The sequence below is a fragment of the Sebastes umbrosus genome, chromosome 4, assembly GCF_015220745.1.
Source record: "Sebastes umbrosus isolate fSebUmb1 chromosome 4, fSebUmb1.pri, whole genome shotgun sequence".
NCBI classification, from domain to species: Eukaryota; Metazoa; Chordata; class Actinopteri; order Perciformes; family Sebastidae; genus Sebastes; species Sebastes umbrosus.
In genome coordinates this window covers 2,038,486-2,062,156 of record NC_051272.1, presented here as the reverse complement: position 1 = coordinate 2,062,156, position 23,671 = coordinate 2,038,486, and the positions used below count along the sequence as shown (strand labels likewise).

Below are 23,671 nucleotides of genomic sequence, written 5' to 3'. Positions count from 1 at the left end.
AGTTCATCCGTGCAAAAGCTCAGCAATATCGCTAATGTCCCTCAAAGGATCCGCGTTTCTGGGAAGCTGTAAAGTAATGAAGTGCTTCATAGCTCTGATTACATTTGTTTGATGTATTGTGCCGCAGTGAATTAAATAAATTCTCCTGCTTAACATCATGTTATCATCATTACGAGGAGCAGTTTTGCAGTAACAGTAATAGAAAACAATCTTTCACAGCTGAAATTATTTTCCTGGCAAAGCTCTCTCCCTTCGCTGCCTCTCGCAACATAATGATTGAGACAGACGAGCGGCACACAAATGAGAAAAGCTGCTTATTAAAAAAAAGCAACGAGGTACTATTTTCTTGTTCTCATCTCGCAGACTTGATGATCGAGATGGAGGACCACACCAACGACCTGAGCGAGGGACGAATCCCCTTCCTGGACTACAAAACCTACACAGACCGCGTCTTCTTCCTGCCCTCTAAGGACGGCGCCAACGATGTGATGATCACGGGAAAGCTCGACATCCCGGTGGCTCGGCGGGCCATAGTGACTCAGGCACTCAACCAGTTCTCCAACCTGCTGAACTCAAAGACCTTCCTCATTAATGTAATTATACTGCACATGAGTGAACCGCTGAATGGTCAGCTGTGATCACAGACTGATGATATCTGAGTTCACAGCAGCGTTGTTAAGGTGTTCAACATTAGAGCTTCACAAAACAGTTGATGCGTGATACTATTAAAACGAAAAAAGATTTTTTAAATGTTCTTCTCAGCCAGGCTAGAGCGGTGTCCGCCTACCACTGTGGTCCAAACTGAAATATCTCAACAACTATTGAATGGATTGCCATCAAACTGAATATAGACACTCACAGTTCTCACATGATGTATCTTAAAGCATCAGTAGGTGAGATTGGAGCAAATATGATTAAAAAAAAGTTATTTTTACAAAACGGTCGCTATAACGTGACAGTAGTACATGAAACAGGTAACCTGAAAAAAAATCATGTGCCTCTGTGTCCTCCGGTGTCCTCCGATGTCCTCCGGTGCTCCTAACAGCATCTGCAAGATTCTCCACAAGGAATCACACAAAAGCCCCACTTTAAATCTTGTGTTTACCAGAGATATGCTCATAAGTTTCTTGGAAATAAGTCATTTAGCATTGAAAAAACATTAAAAAAAAATATTGACCAAACAAAATCCTAATTTACTTAAGACCAAAACAACCGATTAGTCGACTGATGGACTGAGATGGAGGCAGCCCTAGACTTTGGTGATCCCCTGACCTCTCCAGGATTCATATTGGATTTTCAGAATTAAATATAATGATAAACTCAAAGCACAAAGAATTAAATGAAACGAATATCTAATGCAACAACAAAGATACAATTCACCATATGCGGAAATGAGGATTTTGGCTTCTACACACGTCCTTAGTTACTTAAATAAACTTTTATTTACATGTCTGTAATACATTGTAAGCTCCTTTATATCTATTCTAGAGGCTCACATCCCCTTGATTTAAGGACTTTTTGATGTTTTAGTTAGCAGAGTACATTATTGGAAATGAGAAGCAGAAGACATAGCAGAGGGAGACGTGTGAAGAATCCTAATAGTCCAATTGTTGCTGGCACAGAAGCGGCCTATGAGGTGTTAACTGCATATGTGTGGGTGATTCCTCTTGCACTAATTGGTGTCTTTTCTTAGCTACAGTATTTTTACATGGCAGAACTGAATTTACCTTGTTAATTATTGTTTTCACAAGCATTAGTCTTTTGATTATTTAAAGGCATATTATGTCGGATTTGTTTGTTTACGCGGGCGTCATCAGGATGATTAATTTAGCTCGTCTTTCGCCTGTTATGTTTGTGTGTTTGTAGTTTATCCGTACCCTGGAGCGCAGTCACGACTTCAACGCCAGGGCCAAGGTGTACTTCGCCTCCCTTCTGACGGTGGCTCTGCACGGGAAGCTGGAATACTACACGGACATCATGAGAACGCTGCTGCTGGAGCTGATGGAGGAATACGTCCACAGCAAAAACCCCAAACTCATGCTACGCAGGTGAGTGAGGAGCAACAGCTCAGTGCTGCTGCTGCTGCTGCTCAGTAGATACTGGAGACACATTGCCAAAACGCCACTGCCAAGTTTAATATCTGAGAAGTTCTGTTCTGCTGAAATATCATGGCAACTGTGTAACTTGGATGCTTCTCAGCCACGCTAGCAGAGTAGTTCTGTGGATGGCAGGACTGAAATATCTCAACAACTATCACATCGATTGCCCGTGACATTTTGTACATTGACTTTTCATTAAAGACCATCAGTAGGTCAAAGTCTTATGCTTACTTACTTTGAAAGATCTACATCTACAGGATGGATTGGCACTCAGTCTTGTACAGATATTCATGGCTCTCAGAGGACAAATCCTCACGACTTTAGGGACTTTTTCTGGTCGACATTTTTGGTTCTGAGAAAAATATCTTGTCAGCTGTTGGATGGGTTGTCTGTACAAAATGTCGTGGCATTAAATCACCCTCAGGATCAATTGTGATAACTTTGGTGATCCTTCTTTAACTTTCCATCTGGCACCCTGATATTTTGGTTTACGACCAAATATCATCTATACCATGTGTTTAGTACTAATTAGCAAATGTTTAGCATGATGACATGTTAAACTAGAAAGGTGCCCTCAGTAGATGTGCAGATCTCCGTGTCTGAAACGACCACTGCTGTAATGTTTAATTGAATGAATGCAACCTACTATTGACTAACGCCCACGTCTAGACTGCAAGTGTATCAGACGTGTTTTTCACTCGCACGTCTCACACAACAGATGCACTCTCATTGTAATGTCTGCACCGGCTCCGTGCGAGCACACGTCTCAGCTCCCCTTCATGGCTGTAACCGCGACTTGAAGCGTATATTAAGGCATTTATTTCGACAATAGATAAGTAAACGTGAGGTATAAAAACTAGGGATGCACTGATACCACTTTTTTTCTGACCGAGTACAAGTACAAATACTTACATTTGGGTACTCTCCGATACCGAGTACCGATACGAGTACTTCTCTGTGCCAAAAGACCCTCGTTAACAGCCAGCTGGAGGGTGTGAGCGACACACGGCAGGCTGGGGAGTCCCGCATATGAGGCGGTGCGCCGCCACCGGCTCTAGGTCGGCTCGGAAAGGCTCAGGGCGAAGGTGCTTCCCAGGGCCGTGGCCAAGCAGTGGGGTGGGGGGGGTTAAGAGTAGTGAGTGAAGAGTCGACAGTCAATCAATTGCGGTATCAAACAACGCAATAAAATGTGTTTTAAGAAAGTGTGAGTCACTGCAACCATGAGAGGTCCTCGAACATCCAAGCATAAATGAGCACCCAAGATGTTATGCCGTTTGGTGCAGCGGTAGGCGAGATTAGCCGTGGACAGACGCAGAGATACACACACTCACTCACACACGACTGATCTCATTATCTCCTGGTGGAGATAACTAAGATGTCCATCGACATTATACTGCTAAATATCAGCATGTTAGCGTGTGTTAGCATGCTGACGTTAGCTGTCCCTCCTCTTAGAGCAGCTAGCTCGGCTGTAGACCGTCTTGTTCGTCGTGATCATTAGATGTCCTTATTATTTCTCAGCTCTATAATCAGAATCACTCCGTAGCTAAACCCCGGCAGCAATATAATTATCCATTTTAGGAGGACTGGGATTCACTTCAAGAGGCAGCGGACTGTTTCATTCTGTCGCCATGTTGTCTGTTGACTACTGTGGTCCACTATCAAGAGCCAGACTGCTGCTTGATCTATTCCAGTCCTACTCCTTCTGTTTCTCCTTCTGGTTTCCTTCCTCCAAGTCCATGCACTAAGTGCTGTGTGATTCTTCTTTTGCTGTTCCCCTTCATCGTCATCTTCATCTTCTTATCCTGTAGCTCTCGACCGATGGGGTGTACGCTACAAATTACTTTTGGTCCGTACTGTGTTTCAGTCAATTTGATTTGCCTAGTTGACTTTTCAATGGACATTTCTAATAATAAAGAAGACAATCATTCTAACACTTTAGCCCGTTTTATTGTATGAGTAAGCTCTGTAAATCACCTGCAGCCTGATCCAAATTCTATTTTAATAATTGCCCTTTTCACCGAGAGGAGAGATCAGTTATGTTACAAAAATTTGCTATTTTAAAATTATAAAAAAAATAATGTTTTGATTGGCATGACATTAAATTATTATTATAACAAATTAATTGGTATTTTTAGGATCTTGCCAAATCCTGCGAATGTTTTTCACTGATATTGCATAATATTAATTTGCTCAGTGTTTCCTCCCTTGGCAACATCTCATAATTCCTGTGTAGAGAAAGAGAGAGTCTGTAAACATTCAGCTGACTAATTTGATTGAAGTGAAATAGCCACCAGAAAAGAATCTCCAATTTTAGCGTTCTTTGTTCTTCACCGTAAACACTGTAATGATCACGTCAAGGTCAAATCATCCTCCGACGGCGCCCCTCAGCAGGACCCAATGGTCTGACAGTACAGTCGCTCATCGCTGCTGGGAGGGGGGTTATGTGATTTGAACTGTCGGCTGAGCCTCGGCACGCTGTGACTGGCTGTTGTGCAAGTACACATCTTAATTATCCCCCAATGGAGAGGCTCATTATGCTGATTAGGCCATTGTGCCAACACAAGCCTCCTTATATACAAGACATCTAATTAGGCGTGCTAAAAACGGTAAAAACGGGCACCGCCAGCGGATGTGTGACATTAGGACGGCCGATCCGTCTAAGTGACCATTGACATGATTTTTGAATTAAAATATCCTGATGCTGACAAGCTGTGCAGAAAATTCCCTTGTTGACATTTTGTAGATGTCTTCAGGAAGTAATGTGTCAGCATTATCAAGAGAGTACAATGAAAATGGTCTATAATACCTGTCATTCAACTTTTGCCATGCAAAACACAGGACACAAAACATAATAAATACATAAAACATATTACAAAATATGTAAAGACAAATGTTAAACCTCCTCCACATGAGCTCACATAAAACAATGACAGAATAACATCCATTAAAGCCAAGTAGTGATTATTTCTCAAGGTTTCTTAGCAATGAATTCACAATTTAAATGGCATAATATGAAAATACTAATTAAGATATTGCATTTTTTTATTTATTTTGGAATTAAATGTTCTGTCTGCATTAATTATTACAAGGTTCCTGCGGCAGAAATGGAATATATATAGTATAATCACCTGATAATAAGAATTGTTGTGTTTTCGTTACCTTAGAATGAGCCGTCTTTATCTACATAGGGAGCGAGTCCTGTCTCCTTGTAGTCCGCCATGTTTCTACAGTAGTACAACGGACTAACCAAACTCTGTTAACTTTTCCTGCTTGGGCTGGAGTCTATAACCTTACTCGCTCTCATTGCTGCCGCTCTCTCTCTCTCTTGCTTCACCACTCACTTCCCACGTACACTAACTCTAAACACTGACTCTGCTCTAACTGGCTCTAGTGAGGGACATTTGCTTTTTCGCATTGGCCAACGTAGAAATCCTATACGCTTGGCACATGGGAGAACTTCACCGCCAGATCCTACACACTGTTCCTTTAAATTTAATTCCGAGTGGCATTAATAAATCCAAAAACTAACTAGCCTTCAGCTGTAGGAACCTGTATTAACATCCAGCATTAATGCACCAGAATGATTCTTACAACGATGTTAAAAACTGTGGATCTAATGTGTTTCTCCAGGTCAGAGACGGTGGTGGAGAGGATGCTGTGTAACTGGATGTCTATCTGCCTTTACCAGTTTTTGAAGGTAACATGAGTTTATGGTCAGAATGCATCAAATGTAATATTATAGCTAACATTTTCCTTAGCTCTAATCAAAGAGAGTCTTTACACATATATACTGTATGTATACACTGATCAGCCATAACATTAAGACCACTGACATGTGAAGTGAATAACATTGATTATCTGGTTACAATGGCACCTGGCAGTGGGGGGGATATATTAGACAGCAAGTGAACATTTTGAACTTTGAAGTTTGTGTTGGAAGCAGAAAAAATGGGCCAGCGTGAGGATGTGAGCGACTTTGACAAGGGCCAAATAGTGCTGGCTAGACGACCGGGTCAGAGCATCTCCAGAACTGCAGCTCTTGTGGGATGTCTGCAGTGGTCAGGACCTACCAAAAGTGGTCCAAGGAAGGAAAACCGGTGAACCAGCATCATTGATGATGCACGTGGGGAGCGAAGGCTGGCCCGTGTTGTCCGATCCAATAGAAGAGCTACTGGAGCTCAAACTGCTGAAAACGTTAATGCTGGTTCCAATAGAAAGGTGTCAGAACACACAGTGAGGAGCAGTTTGTTGTGTAGCCGCAGACCAGTCAGGGTGCCCCATGCTGACCCATCCACCGACCAAAAGCGCCTACAATGGGGCACATCGTGAGCATCAGAACTGGACCACGGAGCGATGGAAGAAGGTGGCCCGGTCTGATGAATCACGGTTTCTCTTTCATCATGTGGATTGTGACAAGTTGGAGGTGTTGACTCGTCCTCTAAATTCTCCAGATCTCAATCCGATCGAGCATCTGACGGATGTGCTGGACCAGCGGTCAGCAACATGCGGCTCTTCAGCTCCTCTCCAGCGGCTCCCTGTGGATTATTAAAAATGGAAATGAATAACTGCTTTTTGTTTACATTTTCATTTTTATTTATCATTGTTGTAGGTCTATGGTACGACGGTACGACGGAGTATTAGGGCCACATTGAGAAAAAAAATAAATCTGAGATTTCGAGAATAAAGTCATAATATTATAAAGTAGTAATTTTACATGTTTTCTCGTTAAGTTATGACTTTATTCTCGTAATATTATTATTTTATTCTGGAAATCTGCTATTTTTTCCCTCAATGTGACCCTAATACTCCGTAGTACATTGTCTCTTTGGCCCTCACTGCATTAGACTTATATACTATATACTTAGACTATACGCTGTGTTACCTTCATCATAATGATCAAATGTTTTGCGGCTCCAGACAGACTTCTTTTTTTTTTTTTAATGCCTAAAATGGCTCTTTTGATGGTAAAGGTTGCTGACCCCTGTGCTGGACAAACAAGTCTGATCCACGGAGGCCCCCCCACCTCGCAACTTATACAGGACTTAAAGGATCTGCTACTGACGGCTTGGTACCAGATAACACAGAGTCCACGCCTCGACATGTCAGGGCTGTTTTGGCAGCAAAAAGGGGGACCTACTAAATATTAGGCAGGTGGTCATAATGTTATGGCTGATCGGAGTATATATATATATATGTATATGTATATGTATATGTATATATCGGAGTATATATATATATTTAAATTGGCTGATTTCTTCAGTGGTGATTTGATGTTTAAAATACTTAATCACTGATATAGAAGATGTGTATAATGACGTGCTGCAGCATTAAACTGTGGCCTCAGTGCATGGATTACTCCTTTCCTTTCATTAGTGCTCTGTATTGATAATGTGCATGTATCTGTCTTCTAAACTGCTAATCACAACAATTAGCTCCTCGACAACATCTGAGACGACGACGTCTAAATGGCTTTGTGTGTGTGTTTTGTGTGTGTGTGTGTTTTGTGTTGTGTGTGTATTAGGACTCTGCAGGAGAGCCCTTGTACAAACTGTTCCGAGCCATCAAGCACCAGATCGAGAAAGGGCCCGTGGACGTCAGAGTGAAGAAAGCCAAGTACACCCTCAACGACACGGGCCTGATGGGCGACGATATAGAGTACTCTGTCCTGGTAAGACGGACGCACACACACACACACACACACACACACACGCACACAAAAAGACCCCACACAAACACTCACACACACACACACACACACACACACACACCAACTCATGAACTCAGTGTCAGAAAAACTGCACACACTGCTTTTGAGATTGCATGGTGTTTTGTGCCTGGTGAGCAACACAAACACACACACACACACGCACACACACACACACACACACACACACACACACACACACACACAGTGCAGTTGCCATGGTAACCACCAAAAACCCCCAAGGCGACTGCCCGCTTTTGTGTGACATCCATTTTCAGTGTCAATGTTCTCGGCTCGACAAACGACACATGGCAACACATTCCAATATTGCGGCGAAAACGCACGGGCTTAGTTGAAAGCACCCCACTTGTCGCTACAAGTATAGAGTACAAGCCACCTGCGCGACCTCTCCTCGACCTTCCAACCTGCACCTGCACATGCTCTGTATCCACTCCGGGGCGGCTTAACGGAAGTGAGGGGAAAAAAGCCCTGTGTGTCTCGCTTCGGTATCGTGTTTCAATAAATGGAAGCTAATGTGAACACAGCTGTTTTCTGTTAAAGTCAGCACAAATAAAAAGGCCCACGGGTAATGGCGTTGTCGAGGACAATTACCAAATTAGCCTGAATTACACGTCTCCTGCCGTGATGGATCGCCTTCTGTGATTGAATTACAGAAAGAGGAAAAAAACGCAATGGGGCTAGATTTCAGAGGCAGACAGCGTGTTTCCTACCAGGCTTTAATTCACAGCGTGCTCTTCCCATTCACCTCGAAGACGCAGACGGGCTTATGAGGTTGCTGTTTGAAGCTGTCGAGTGGTCAGTTAGTTATTTCTGACAGAGTAGACGGAGAGTGTGGGAGGCGAGGTGGGTCAGAGTTTGCTCCCGCTGAGCCTTGGTCATTAGCTGGCCAAGGTGACAGGAGACCTTTCAGGTGTCACTACAGAGTGTGTGTGTGCTTACAGAAGCCTGGTTGCCATGACGACAACATCCTCTATGTGTGTGTGTGTGGGCGGCTGGGTGCTCTGGCCATGTTTGAATATTTCTGCGTATTTGTGTGCGTAGGTGCACGTGTATTGCTATATCACCACAATGTGTGCGTGTGTGTGTGTGTGTGTGTTTGCCAGACGCTGCAAGTGCTGGTGCAAGGCGAAGGTCCGGACGTGACACCCGTCAAGGTGCTGAGCTGTGACACCATCTCGCAGGTGAAAGAGAAGATCATAGAGCAGGTGTACAGGAACCTGCCGTACTCCCAGCGGCCCAAGGTCGACAGTGTGACGCTGGGTGAGTAAATGAGGGAACGTGAGAGGAGGACGAAGAGCTGAAAGCGCTCTAATAATGATGAATTATGTAACGGTTTACAGGGGCGTGGCGAGGATGTCAAAATGGAGAAGCTATTTCAGTCCTAACTGAAATGCTTTTTTAATTAAATCAGAATGCATTTGTCTAAATAGATAATTGATTATTTAATTGCATATAATAGATTATTTTGAAGACGATCTCTCTCTCTCTCTTTCTTTCTTTCTGTGTCTGTTTGTGGAATAAGAAAAGCTTCGCCGAGGTTGAGAAGTTATTCAGTGTCAGCAAGACGAAGAAAGCCTTCATCCCTAAACAAAGTTTTGCTTTGCTACTGTAGTCGGAGACCTTGGGGACTGACTTGAAAGGCAAAAGCTCTGTAGACATTTTCCAACATCAAAGCCGTTTTCTTATTCCCACGCAGGCAGTAGATCTCATTCCTTTAAACATTTTAGATAAGCAGAGATCCGTCTTCTTTCATGGCGAATCAGAAAGATAACCCCCCCTTTATATTTGGTGGTACCAGCAGTAAATGAGTCGAATGTCACAGATGGTGTTTGAGCTCAGGTCTGCAGCGGTGTTGTTTCTAAATTGAAAATGTTTGTTTAAGGTGCAAAATCCCAGTTTGGAATTAGATTTAAATTATTCAGAAAATCCTGATCTGTCACTTCTTCAGACAAAATTAACTCAAGTGTGTCAGTAAATCTCAGGAGAGAGAGAGAGAGAGAGACGTGCAGACAGTAGGATTATTTCAGACCACATTATTACAGAATAACCTCGGGGTGACAATGACCCATGATGAAATAAATGCAATCCTTATTAAAAGAAAGAACAAAAAAAAAACGTTGAAGTATGATGACAATCTGCCAAATATTGCAGTTCACATCCACCTAGCACAGATGATTATAAATATATATAGCCACAAATAATGATTTTCATTATCCATTAATCTGTTGATTATTTGCTAGATTAATCTATTGTTTGGTCAATAAAATGTTAGAAAATAGTGAAAAATGTCCCAGTTTCTAAAAGGTCCAAGTTGATGTCTTTAAATGTCTTGTTTTTTCAGTCTAAAGCTCAAAGATATTCAGTTTATTATGATATAAAACAGAGAAATGCAGGAAAACTCCATATTTAAGAGGCATGAAAACAGAATTTTCTGCCATTTTTGCATGAAAAATTACTTTAAAGATTAATTTATTATAAAAAATAGTTGCTGATTATTTTCTAGATTAATCTATTAATCGTTTGGTCATTAAAATATCTAAAATGTCAGATAAATAGTGAAAATTGTCCATCCCAGTTTCCAAAGTACAAGATGATGTCTTTAAATGTCTTGTTTTGTTAGTCTAAAGCTCAAAGATATTCAGTTTAATATGATATAAAACAGAAAAGCGGGAAATCTCCATATTTAACAGGCATGAAAACATAATTTTCTGCCATTTGTGCATGACAAATTAATCATTAATTAATTAATTGCTTATCAAAATAGTTGCAGATTATTTTCTAGATTAATCTATTAATCATTTGGTCAATAAAATTTCAGAAAATAGTGAAAAATGTCCATCCCAGTTTCTCAAAGTCCAAGGTGACGTCTTTTAAATGTCTTGTTTTTTCAGTCTAAAGCTCAAAGATATTCAGTTTACTATGATATAAAACAGCAATATATTCAAGAGGAGGCTGAAAACAGCATGTTCTGCCTTTTTTTAGCATGAAAAATTACTTTAACGATTAATCAATTATCAAAATAGTTGCACATTATTTTTTTGTCGATCAACTGATCGTTGCAGCTCTCGCTGATTGATTGACTCTCTACTTCCTGCCTTCACCACAGAGTGGCGCCCGGGCTCAACGGGGCAGATTTTGTCGGATCTGGATTTGACTTCCCAGAAAGAGGGCAGGTGGAAACGCTACAACACTCTGGCACACTACAACGTGAGTACTGACAAATATTTTAGTATCATGATGAAACATATTTAAAAAAAATAAAGACTGAAAATAAATGAAAAGGATGTGAGGAGGCAGAGGGAAGGAAATAGCTGTATGTGGGCGTGTGGATGTGAATGGGGTTGCCTGTTTTCATGCCATTTAAGTCAGAGGCTGAGCTGTGCATCTTGTGTCTGCTGCACATTTACATCAGCAGACATCATGATTATTATTTGATTATTACTCTTGTGGGCTAATTACTGAAAAAATTGCTAAATGTTTAATGCCTATACTATATTTATCAGCAGTCAAATCAATTTATAAATGTGTAAAAATATGTTTTTATCACGGTGATAACAACATGCCAACGTTCATTAAAACAATCTGGCAGACGTATAATATGCAGTTGGCTTTTTGGCAAACATAAATTCCCAGGGTGCCGTGGTGACGTACGTTGGGGTTTAAGGTGCTGACTTATCGTAACGTCCCTGGTTCGAGTCCAGCTGGAGACTTTTATTGCACATCACCCCCCCTTTTTCCCACGTAGGTTTCTGTATGACGACGCTGCTCTATGCACAGTATTTATACATCCTCTCTGTATAGTTAGAGTATTAACGTTTCATACAGTAACTCAGATGGCGGTCGGCACGCCCCTAGTTTGGAGAAGCAGAAAGGAGTACCGGCACGGTAGCTCAGCAATGTACTGCTGCTGTGTGGACGCCACGTTAGTTCAGATCCGAAAGTCACACAATAACACAAACAAACTAACCGATCGATGCGGCGTTAGACCAGCAACTCTCGTGTTCTGTGAGGAACTACTGAATTACTGTTTTTGTGAATGGTGTCTGGTCCTGTGGCTGTGAAGATAGCGATATAATGGAAAGGGCTGTCTGATGGTGAGGTAAAGCGGTGAAAATATTCTAGATATCATTAAAACAGATATTGATTTTTCAATCTCTTCAAAACCACCAGACTCCATTCACAAAAGCAGCAATTGTACCTCGCAGAATGCTGGAGTATTACATAAAACCCCACTTCAAAACATCCGAATTAACCCTTTCACAGCTAACTTTGACTCAGCTAGTGCTAGCGTTCACATCATTCATAACCTTATTGATTAGCTTAGATTAGATTACTTTGGTAACCTACGTCACTGCTTTTTGCAACCGCTGAGTAGGTGTTTTCATTTGTAAAAATTTAACAAAAAGCAGATGAACCCGCCCTTTAATATTTTGGAAATTACTCTTATTTATTAGCATAAAGACTGGAAACAGTGCTGAACCAGACTAGCTGTTATCCCGCTTCCAGTCTTTGTGCTAAGTTAAGCGTTAAACCTGTTTTGTGTCCATAAATCAAACATAGAAGAAAAACACTTTATAGCCATTTTCCTTCACTCAGTTTAGCAACATACCTACAGTTTTTAATTCATCACCACCTGCCAGTCGAGAGTGCCTGGACTTCGTTTGCTCTTGTCAGCTCTCAACGGCGACAGAAGGCCACTAAATCTTCTTGGCACTCTATTGATCCTCGGAAAATAAAGGTCACTCGCAAATATCCCCTTACTTGTCCTGCTTTTCTCTCCTCTTTCAAAGGTTCCCTTTTCATCCTACCCGCTGATATCTCCGCAGTTTCTTCTTAAAGGACAGCCTTGCTGCCATAGATTCAGTGGATGTGTCAGAGAAGTGCTAATCACAGTATTTGTGGGTTCAATAATGGGTTGACGCCAAAGAAAATGGCCTGTAAATACCCCAGTAAAGACCAACTGTTGCCGTCCACTCAATCGCATCGATTATGAATTAGTTCTGGGGCACTAAAAGAGACTGCTGACCTCAGTCACAGTACCTTAGTAAATTGAAAGTGTGTGAAGTAAGTGTGTTTTTGTGTCTAACAAAAGACTGCTGTGTGCATTCCAGGTGCGAGATAACGCCACATTGGTCTTGTCCAAAGTGATCTCCATTCAGCAGAACTATTACCAGAACCAGGAAAACCATGAAGAGCGTACGTGTCTCTAAATACACTCAAACACTTGTTGAAAACAAGCAGGTGTGAACTTGAGAATACAATGCTTGCCTTTGTTTCTTCTCCCCGGGGCTTCTGTCAACATCCCCGCTCTCATTTAACATGCTAATAAATGTTGTTTCATGTACGGCGCACTTTGAGATTATGCTGAAATAAAAACGCACTTTCATCTTCTGCCTTTTTTAATGTGCGTTCCAGAATAGTTTATTGTTTTGCATTTCTACTCGGATATTCTCTCTGCATCCTCCGGTTGACAAACGCCCTCCCTTTTTATCATCTGAAAATGTTCTGTGAGAGTGTGCATGAATAAATAAGGAGCAGGATTATTAGAGGAAAGTTTAAAGTGTTGTTTATCCGCCCCACGATAGGGAACGCTCTGCTGGAAGATGACAAGGTGTTTCACTTGGTGAGGCCGGCGGACGAACTGGATGAGATCAAATCTAAACGAGGAAGCATAAAGGACAAGTCGATGACCAAAGCCATTACAGAGATCTATTTAACACGACTCCTTTCAGTCAAGGTACAAAGACTGACTCATTTACTCAATCATTTGTTAAGTAGTAACGTAATTCTCTGACCCTGGCAAATAGCAGTTATCGCTTTTCCGGGAATGCTATTCTTCAGTTAAAAAGCCAACTTAAATTGATGTCTTCTGGGTTCAGATAGGGCAGAGAAAATGCTAAAATACTCTCAGAGAGAAGCCTGAATATCTACACTCACATTGCGAGCAAATAGCTGTGTCTCAGGGCTATGATATTTCTGGCTCGGCTCTCCGTTCTCTGCCCTGTCTCACATTATTTGTGGTCCCTTTCAGGGAACACTGCAGCAGTTTGTGGATGACTTCTTCCGCAGCGTGCTGTGCTCGGGGGCAGTGGTGCCACCGGCTGTCAAATATTTCTTTGACTTCCTGGATGAGCAGGCGCTGAAACACAACAATGTGGATGAAGAGACCATCCATATCTGGAAGACTAATAGGTAAGAGCTATGCATACACTGATGGTCACTCTCAAGGTTTCATTTGTATGTAATTAGTGGTGGAGCAAGTAGTCTGATCCTTTACTACGGGTCCATCTGTGTCCACTCAGCCGTTTCAAAAAGCAGTGACGTAGGTTACCAAAGAAAGCTAATCATGAAGCTAATCAATAAGGTTACGAATAATGTGAACGCTAGCACTAGCTGAGTGTTCTGCAAAGTAAAATGACTATTTTGTGAATGGAGTCTGGTGGCTTTGAAAAGAGCGATGTAACGGCTCCAGTTTCCCGCCGGAAAAAGGCTGTTTGATGGCGAGGTAAAACGTCTGTGGACGGGAGCAGCAGAAAAACGAATTTTAGCCACCGTAAAAAATCAATATGAGTTTAAGAGTACGCTATATTTCTAATATATTCACAGCTTTAACTTGCCATCAGACAGCCCTTTGCAACGGGGAACTGAAGCTGTTTTATTGCCGTCTTTAAAGCTATAAGACCAGACTCCATTCACAAAAACAGTAATTTTACGTCGCAGAACACGAGAGTCGCTGGTCTACCGCTGCATCGATCAATTAGTGTGTTTGTGTTATTGTGTGACTGTCAGATCAGAACTAACGTGGCGTCCACACAGCAGCAGTACATCGCTGAGCTTCCGTGCCGGTACTCCTGTCTGCTTCTCTAAACTGAGAGCACGCCGACCGCCATCTAAGTTACTGTATGCGACGTTAATACTCTGACTATAAGGATGTATATATACTGTACATGTAGCAGCATCATCATGCAGAAACCTACGTCAGGTCACGTGTTAATCAGAAATTAATCACACATTTTTTTATCTGTTCAAAATTTACCTTAAAGGGAGATTAGTCAAGTATTTAATACTCTTATCAACATGGGAGTGGACAAATATGCTGCTTTATGCAGATATATGCATATATTTATTATTGTAAATCAATTAACGACACAAAACAATGACAGATATTGTCCAGAAACCCTCACAGGTACTGCATTTAGCATAAAACAATATGCTCCAATCATAACATTGCAAACTGCAGCCCAACAGGCAACAACAGCTGTCAGTGTGTCAGTGTGCTGACTTGACTATGACTTGACCCCAAACTGCATGTGATTATCATAAAGTGGGCATGTCTGTAAAGGGGAGACTCGTGGGTACCCATAGAACCCATTTACATTCACATATCTGGAGGTCAGAGGTCAAGGTACCCCTTTGAATATGACCATGCCAGTTTTTCCTCGCCAAAATTTAGCGTAACTTTGGAGCGTTATTTAGCGAGTATCTTCACTTTAGTTTTAAAACTGAAACTGAAAACTTTAAAAGTTTGACAGTTTTAGTGAATGTAGTGGAGTTAAATGTACAGTATTTCCTTCTGAAATGTAGTGGAGTAGAATTATAAAGTAGCATAAAATGGAAATACTCAAGTAAAGTACAAGTACCTGCTAAACTAAAATCTCCACTAGCTCGCCGTCTAAGTCTGAGCAACGCCACGCATCCCTCTGCCTGAGATACAGTGACTCTCCAAGAAATAAAACTTATTTATCCAAGAAAGAGCTGAATACAAATGCACAATTTCGGCTCACTTAGTTTGCATTTGCAATCTCCCTGCTCCCATGTGACATTTAAGTGCATAAATTAGTGTCACGTCGGCTAAGGCTCAAGCATACAAGACGACGTGTTGCATGTAGATGCTAGTGATTGACGTAAGGCTGGCAAGAGAGCACCCACACAAGGACAGGAGATGAGCGATTTAATTACTTACTACACTCCGCACCACATTCTGCATCCACCCGTTCTGTTTATCAAATCAACTGAGGGGCCATGTATTAAATATGAATGTGTGTATGAGGCACAACAACAAACAAACATGGTAATTATGTCCCAAGCTAATTTAATTCTGTGATTATGGCAACATTGCTATTTTTGTGCTTCTATTGTATTCTCACTGCAGCTTTCCCCGGAGATATTACCCAACCAGTATGAATTTTGCACAGTGTGTGCGCGCTTCATGTCTCAGATGGTGGGGCATTCGCGCCGATCGAGGGGGCGGGGGGAGTTTTTTGGAAACTACAGTATCTTGGGCGTTCTTTTGAATTCACAAGCTGACACGAGGGTTGGAAAGAAAGTGTACGGAGCGTGCTATTTCCTTGTTCAGAAGGGAAATTAGCGAGCGTACTCGAGCATCACATTGTGTAGTCGGGTGCTTTAGGTTGTAAAGGCTGCACGCAAAACTTGAAAGGTCAAACTTTCGGTGTTACTTTAGCTTTTCTAATCACTGTTCGTTAGAGAAGATAAGCATCATTGACTGTTGATCCCTTTTGTTATTAAGAAAAAAGTCTTCCGAGGCTATCTTTTTCATTTTCATTTAACAGCGATGATTTTCAGAGAGGTCAGTATCATATTAAATAGTAATATAAACTGACAATCGAGGGTATTGTTCTGAATAAACTGACACCTACAAGAAAGGCTTTTCTCCAACCCTGTTATTATCTTGTACTGCACTCAATTGCACCTCAGGCAAGTGCTCTCACACATGAAATCTCCTCTCTGACTCAAATGAATTCATAGATGTTTGATGAGATTTTCTCCCGTTCTGGAGCAAAAATAATGATAACAATTGTGACGTTTTCTTGCCCTTTTTCCCCCCCACGCAGCCTTCCTCTGCGGTTCTGGGTGAACATCCTCAAGAATCCCCACTTCACCTTCGACGTCCACGTGTCTGAAGTGGTGGACGCCTCGCTCTCTGTCATAGCCCAGACATTCATGGATGCCTGCACCAAGAGCGAGCACAAACTCAGCCGGGTGAGTGGAAACGGGGAAGGAGAAGAGTGGAGGGGGGGAGGTGAAAGAGCAAGAGGGAAGATGGGAAAACAGACGGAGAAGATGAGAACAAAGTGGGTTACATGAGAAGTAAAAAAGAGGAATGTCAAAGGTCAATCAATCTGAAGTGCCATTGTTCTCTCTCTAGGACTCTCCAAGTAACAAACTACTCTATGCAAAGGAGATCTCCACCTACAAGAAGATGGTGGACGAGTAAGTCCCATCAGCACCTCACCATATTCTTTACATCTGTTGTTTTCACGTCAGTTTATTTTAAAAGATTTGTCGATGACAATTAATGTGATGATTGTCTCCTCTCTGTGTGTGTGTGTGTGTTTGTGTGTGTGTGTGTGTGTGTGTGTGTGTGTAGTTACTACAAGGGCATCAGGCAGATGGTTCCCGTCAGCGATCAGGACATGAACACTCATCTGGCAGAGGTGTCACGGGTGAGAAACACTGCTGTCATTTTTCCTCTGTGGCGCTATTAAAGTTATAATCCTAAAGATTTCAGTCCTTGTTGATCAGGGTGACAGCTGCGGTTACCGTGGTAACAGCGAGTGAGGTTTAACACACTCCAGCAAACATTCCCTCCAGCAGCTACTCGGTCAGAAACACAATAGAAAGAGCAGAGAGGGTGCATCTGTTTACAGTGCAACTGTACACAAAGTCCTGTTGTTTTTAATAGAGAAGTCCGTCGATAATTTTCCCATCATGCCCCTGAGCAACTGCGATCTGATTTCATGCTGCGCGAGTAGTTTCACACAACAACAACAGGGTACTGTTACAGGAGTTGTTACCTTGCTGAGGAGGAGGAGGAGGAGGAGGAGGAGGAGGAGGAGGAGGAGGAGGTGTGCTGCTTGGCACCTGCAACTCTTCATCTAACAGCTTAACATGTGTGTTTGTATCCATGTGTTTTTATGCACATTTTCAATTTGCGCATTAAAATAACCTGAGTGGAAACGCAGACAAATTTAGAAAAAACTTGAAATATCGCAGAAATGTTTTTATGCTTGGCATGTTTGTCATCTTGTTGCACACTTTTCTTCAGTGGTTTAATGTCTAGGTAAAGCAAAAACAGGGATTTATTTCTAAACACATTATACATATAAACATGTGAAAAGACTGAAATACTGAATGTAGTACCGAGTTGTGGAGTTACACCTCTTCCTAACTGGACGCGATGTGAACGAGCGAACATCAGATCCAGTTTTTCCCAAAGAAGACGTCCTAACCTGCTCCGTGTGTCAGCGAACAGGCTGAGCCCCGGCTCTATTTATGCAAAGTTTTGCGCACCTCCTCCACCTCCAACCTATATTCACTGATCAAAATCAAAGCTGACATAAATCCATATCACTTTCTCAATGTAATAGAGAGTGACTAGTATATCTGGACAATTTTATTGCTCCATTTGCCAGAGTTCGCTCGCTCACTGTCTGTTAAGAAGAGGTGTCAGACTATTTTTGTGTTTAGGATTTTTTTGGGGCGGGCCTGAAATCATGGCTCGATGACACACTGGAGCCGAACTCAGTATAACTCCTCCTCTAACACTATATGAATTAGAGCACATAACATCAGTGGTTCTCCCACACTTACTAACCACAGCCAGTGGTGTATAGTGGCCATCTGGCATACCGGGACAAATACCAGTGGGCCGCCGCATTGATGGGTCATCAACAAATCCATTACGTTTTTACTGGCCAACTCAGAATTTGATCGATTTGGTCCGATAACATTTGGAAAGTCTAGAAGAGCCACACGATTAAATTATTTTATCCCCATTCAAGTTAGTCAAGGACTAAACCTGAAGTTAGACGTCTCTGGTGTGCATGCTCTGCCCATAGAGCATTAACATTCTGCAAGCAGCAGTGTGATGGCCAACAAGAAGTCTCGTATATACTGTAATCAATATACTGTAATCAACTCTCACCCGCGATTGGCCGTGGTTTCAGCGCCTTCAGCGGACCCGCTGCCAGCCTTTCAGATTTTGAAACTGAAATGCTCTGAAATGTTTTCACAATTTAAACGCCTAATTTTATATGCTTAACGATTTCTTTTTTTTAATAATTAAAATGTTCCTTTACCCAGACTTTAATGGCACCCGACCGCTCCACATACTGTTTCTCTCAATGAACCATCTCCTAATATTCTGTAGATGGACACTAGTGGATGGAAATGCAGATTCATTTTTGCAGATTTTTCTGGAAATTCGGTTAAAATTTGTGCTAAATTTGGATGGAAACTCCTGTTGAATGCTTTTAATGGGAACTCGCTGAAGTTAGAAATTCTGGAAATTCTGAGTACTCTGAAGTTCAGTCTGTATGAGCAGTAACAGTTCATACAGTTGTTCTACAGATGTAGGAGAGTGAACAAGATAGTTTCCTGTGAATCCCTCGTGCATACTGTAGGAATGCAGAAGACTCCGCCTCTAACAATGAATGCTATATAGAGAGATCATTTCTGATTATAAATACATTGAGTAGCTATTCCTGAAAAAATGTCGACCATAAATAGCACCAAAAAACGGGTTTTATTTCTTGAAAATCTTATGGATTATAACTTTAATGTCTGATGGTTATTAATAATAATAATATTATGCCTCTTTGCAAAGGTCAGTTTGATTTCTTGTTATTTTTTTTAAAACCTGGAAGTACCGTAAGTTGCTCATCCAACTCTCTGCAGTTTCACGGTTTAGTTACATTTCCTCTTTAACCCTAATTGTCATTTATGTTCTCCAGAATCACACAGACAAGCTGAACACACAAGTGGCTCTCCATCAGCTTTACCAGTACGCCAGCAAATACTACGACGGGGTAAGAGGCCCTTCTCTCTCCTATCGCACCCAAAGGAGGCTATTCCACTGAATGCACTACTGCCCACTATATTATTGCTTTCCCTTTTTTTCCCCGCTCTCTCCACTCTTGATATGCCAGAAGAGTGATTGTATGAAATTTTAATTGAAAGCATTTCTGTGGGATGTGAATTGGAAAATTGCTCTGGGAATTGATTTTTAAGCGTCCATTGTGCATTGCCACTTGAGGTCACGAAAAGGGGATAAACAAAACCTAATGAACAAGTTGGATAAACAAATGGGGCTGTCAGTCTCCCCTAAGTGTGGCTCGCAAACAATAACAGCTTATATGACGTGACCGTTGATGTCAAATAACGCCGTCCTCTCCTCCCACTCTCTGCCCTTTTTTCCTCCTCTTTGTCCTGCGCTCATTCTCCATCCGTCTCCCCCCCACCCGTCCTTGTTGCTTCGCTTCTCCGACATTTCCTCTTCTGCCCTCCTCTGCCCACTTCTTCTTCCCCCTCTTCCTCTGTCGATTATCAATTCTGACTTCTCCCTCATTCTCTATTTCTCTCCCTTCCACCTCTCCTTTCAGATCATCGCATCCCTAGACGAGGACCCAGCTGCCCAGAGCAAACAGCTGACCCTGCGGCTCCAGCAGATAGCAGCCGCCCTGGAAAACAAAGTGACTGATCTCTAACCCACAAGTGGAGGGAGGGAGGGAAGGAGGGAGGGAGGGAGGGAGGGACGGATGGAGGGGATGGTAGGAGAGGATACCGCCAGTGACTACAGAGGCTTATTTCTTCTTTTAGAGAGTAAAACATGGGAGTAAGGAAAGGTGAGAGGGGACTCATGTGGTCGTGTATATTATACAACTCGGCCCTGGGACAATGTTTCCGTGCTGTGGAGTAACAGGGAACTAATGAGATGCAGATAGAGAGCAGAAGGGGGGAAGAAAATTATGTGCTACACTGTCATAGGTACGCCTTAAAGCTCACTTGCCAAACCTTAAAGGTCTGCGCGCTCATTCATGCTTCACTGAATATTGCTCCCACAATGCAGTGCGGTAGACCTCTCTCTCTCTGAGTAATGAAGCCCCCTCTGTGGAGCACTGGCACAGGCGATAATCAGATGTTCAATTTCTTTCTGTGTAGAAAAAAAGGTTTTAAGAATTGTATTATATATTTTTTTTATTGTGCAGTCTTTATGCGGAAAGCTTTATAAGGAAAACAAATTATCTTTTTAAATGGATCACCTTGTGGTGCGGATAGTGTTTTTATTAGCCTGTGTGTGCGTAGATGTCTGCGTGAGGTACAAACTGTGTGAATGTGTGGGAATATGTGTGTGCACACACAGGGTGCCTACTGTCAGGCGCGAGGGGCGAAAGGGACGCCTGCTTTCTGTCATTTTAAATCCCCCCCAAACCCAGTGACACGCTGGAGCCTGCGAGACCAAAGGGTCCTCACCAGGACGCCGGTTAATCTAGCATTGTAACAGGCTCACATGATTGATAGGTCACCAGTAGTTTCAGAGATGTTTGAGTTGAATTAGTTGCTTTTTGACTCGCTCCAAGCCGGATTGCCATTTTGTGCTCGTGGAAATCGATAATAGCACAGTTTGTCTCCCTTTATTGTACAGTGCCATGATACATTCCACTTCAACTAAAGCACAGAAGGACATTTCAAACGTTTTTTAAGACATTTCTGTTAATATTTTTTCTTTGCTGTAAAAACTGTGTAAGCAAGAAGCAACTTTATGTCACTCATAATAGCTCTGCAATAACGTCAGAATACCATGAGCCACAAATCCACAGTTAGCTTACTAAATGTATTCACATACAGTAGCAGATCAGCAATATGTTAGAGGAATTTCCAAATTGATTCATGCATTGTTAGTGTATTTTTAATTTTTTTTAAGTCTTACTCTTGTAATGTTCCAAATAGTCATCAAGCATTCTGCCTCTAAAGCTATGAAACAGACTAATTACCTGCCAGAGATGCAGTCGGTACTTTAAATGGTATGTTTTGAACAAATTAAAGTGTTTTTCGCCTTTCTTGTGATGTTTCGGGAGGTCAGATTCAATCATGTACATAATTGTTCCAGTAATTGAGTTGTTGATGTGTCAGTGTCAGAGCCGAGGTGTCGACAGGGTAGGAATGAGGGTTTGATATTTCTCGGGCCATTAGACGCCACCGCGCTTCATCCCTAAACTGTAGGTTCTGCTGTTGACAGATGATTTAATTGTACTCCCCCGTACGTATCTGATCATGGATGTGTGTAGTTGACGGAGCGTAACGAGTTCCAGAGACCCCAGAATGTTAACGATTCCTGCCTTGGCTAGAGAGAGGTTTGCACAGACCTCGAGCCTGCCTGCCTGCCTGCTGTCTCAGCGTGGCACCCTGGCATCCCGACCAACAGCACTTGGCACTGCCCACTCAGCGCAGTGCAGAGTGGCACTCTGTATAATGGAATCAGCAGGGGAGGCTTTCGATCTTAATTGCATGCCGACCGCAGACTCCATCCTCGTCTCCGCCGTTGTTTACTGCTGACTCCTCCCTCACTGACAGAGTTGATGCAAGACGCTTCTTTCAGAGCCTTTCTTTAACCAAAAACGTGCCTTATTGAATAGGATGATACATATATATTGTTTCTAAATTATTCTATCGGTAACCTAGGTGATTATGATGACGATAGTGCTATAGACACAGCAATGTATTTGGACTTGTGATATTATGTGTGCTGTCTAAAATGCTAGATGCCCCCGCTGCAGCCGTGTGCGTGCCAATAGGCTGAAGACATTTCAGTATGATTTCTTTTATGGTTGCAGTTTCGACGTGTGCATTTCCTTTTGGGTGTCTGTGGCGTGTGCTTAGTAGGACTTTGGTGGCTAAAAGGCAAAAGGCCAAAATGAATAAATGTAAAACAATGTGGCCAATGTGATTTGGGTTTCCCTTGAAAATGTCTGGCATTCCTAAATTAGTCTGAAATCAAAATGTAGATTGAATATAGCGCAAAATTGTTCCAACGGTGTTCTTTCTTTTATTTTTTTTTGCCCTGTGTTTCTAAGCTGTTCCACAGTGTGTACGATAAATGACTATCTATACTCGACAAATGACTTTTCTTACTGCTGTGCAGTTATTATTTTTATTTCTCGTTTCCTATACCATATAAATCTTTGTAAAACATGTTGAAATACTGTATTCTAACTGTATAATCCTATGCATTGAGTCCTGGGACAAAAAAACAAAAAACAAAAGTGAGAAAAAAAGCTGTTTGTGCAGTTGTCGAGACTTTTTTCCATTTTGAAACTTGTGAATGTGCTGTAATGATTAAAAAGAAACCGGGACAGTGCAGGACCATTAACGGAAGCCAACGTTCTCCTTTCCCATCCGAGGCAGCTCAGAAGATTCTCCATCTTGTACCTGATCTGGTTGTACTGGATGAACTTAATTTTACAAAAGGTTGTGTGTGGACGGAGCAGTTACCCACAGATTTCATCATGCTCTCCTCCGTGAATAAACTCAGAGACATATACGCCCTTCATATCTGCTGTGTTTCTTTCACTTTTGGAATATTGATTTGCTTCAATTGAACACTCACCTCTCATGCATATTGCATGAGTTACAATCACCTTGGGTGATAGAGTTCCACAGGTTTTCTTGTTAAAGTGAACTGGAAGTCTTTGGTATTTATGCAGCTCATTACGTTGCCCCTTAGATTCACTGACGATCTTACAGGAGTAATCTCTGGATTTATGGAAATATTATCACATATTCAAACCAACCAATCACTTTACAGAAGGAGGGGGCCAAGTGCTCGAACATGACAGCTTTCTTCAGATATTCCTGCATATTATGACCTCAAAGTGCTTTCTTGATAGCATCAGTGCTCGTATGTAGCGTACCCTATGATGATGATGGCTGACGCCTTTTTCCCAAATGCCACATCAGGTTCCTGTCAGAATACAGACTAGAAGCTAAAGGTCTGGCTTCATGAAACGAGTCGGTAATGTAAATAGCCTGCACGGCATCTCTG

General features: G+C 42.0%; 1 protein-coding gene across 4 annotated transcripts in view; it reads left to right on the top strand.

Moving 5' to 3' along the window:
- plxnb2b (plexin b2b) overlaps positions 1-23,181 on the top strand; it is a 294,038-nt gene extending 270,857 nt beyond the window's left edge. For all 4 annotated transcript variants that reach the window (XM_037767568.1, XM_037767567.1, XM_037767569.1 and 1 more), the window contains 14 exons: positions 364-593; positions 1,867-2,048; positions 5,733-5,799; positions 7,624-7,770; positions 8,931-9,087; positions 10,934-11,034; positions 12,939-13,023; positions 13,413-13,564; positions 13,859-14,019; positions 16,683-16,830; positions 16,997-17,061; positions 17,219-17,294; positions 19,584-19,658; positions 20,232-23,181. In XM_037767568.1, coding sequence (XP_037623496.1) covers positions 364-593; positions 1,867-2,048; positions 5,733-5,799; positions 7,624-7,770; positions 8,931-9,087; positions 10,934-11,034; positions 12,939-13,023; positions 13,413-13,564; positions 13,859-14,019; positions 16,683-16,830; positions 16,997-17,061; positions 17,219-17,294; positions 19,584-19,658; positions 20,232-20,336 — 1,751 coding nt within the window. In that variant the 3' untranslated portion in view covers positions 20,337-23,181. The remainder of the gene's footprint in view (positions 1-363; positions 594-1,866; positions 2,049-5,732; positions 5,800-7,623; positions 7,771-8,930; positions 9,088-10,933; positions 11,035-12,938; positions 13,024-13,412; positions 13,565-13,858; positions 14,020-16,682; positions 16,831-16,996; positions 17,062-17,218; positions 17,295-19,583; positions 19,659-20,231) is intronic.
- Positions 23,182-23,671: the final 490 nt, after the last annotated feature.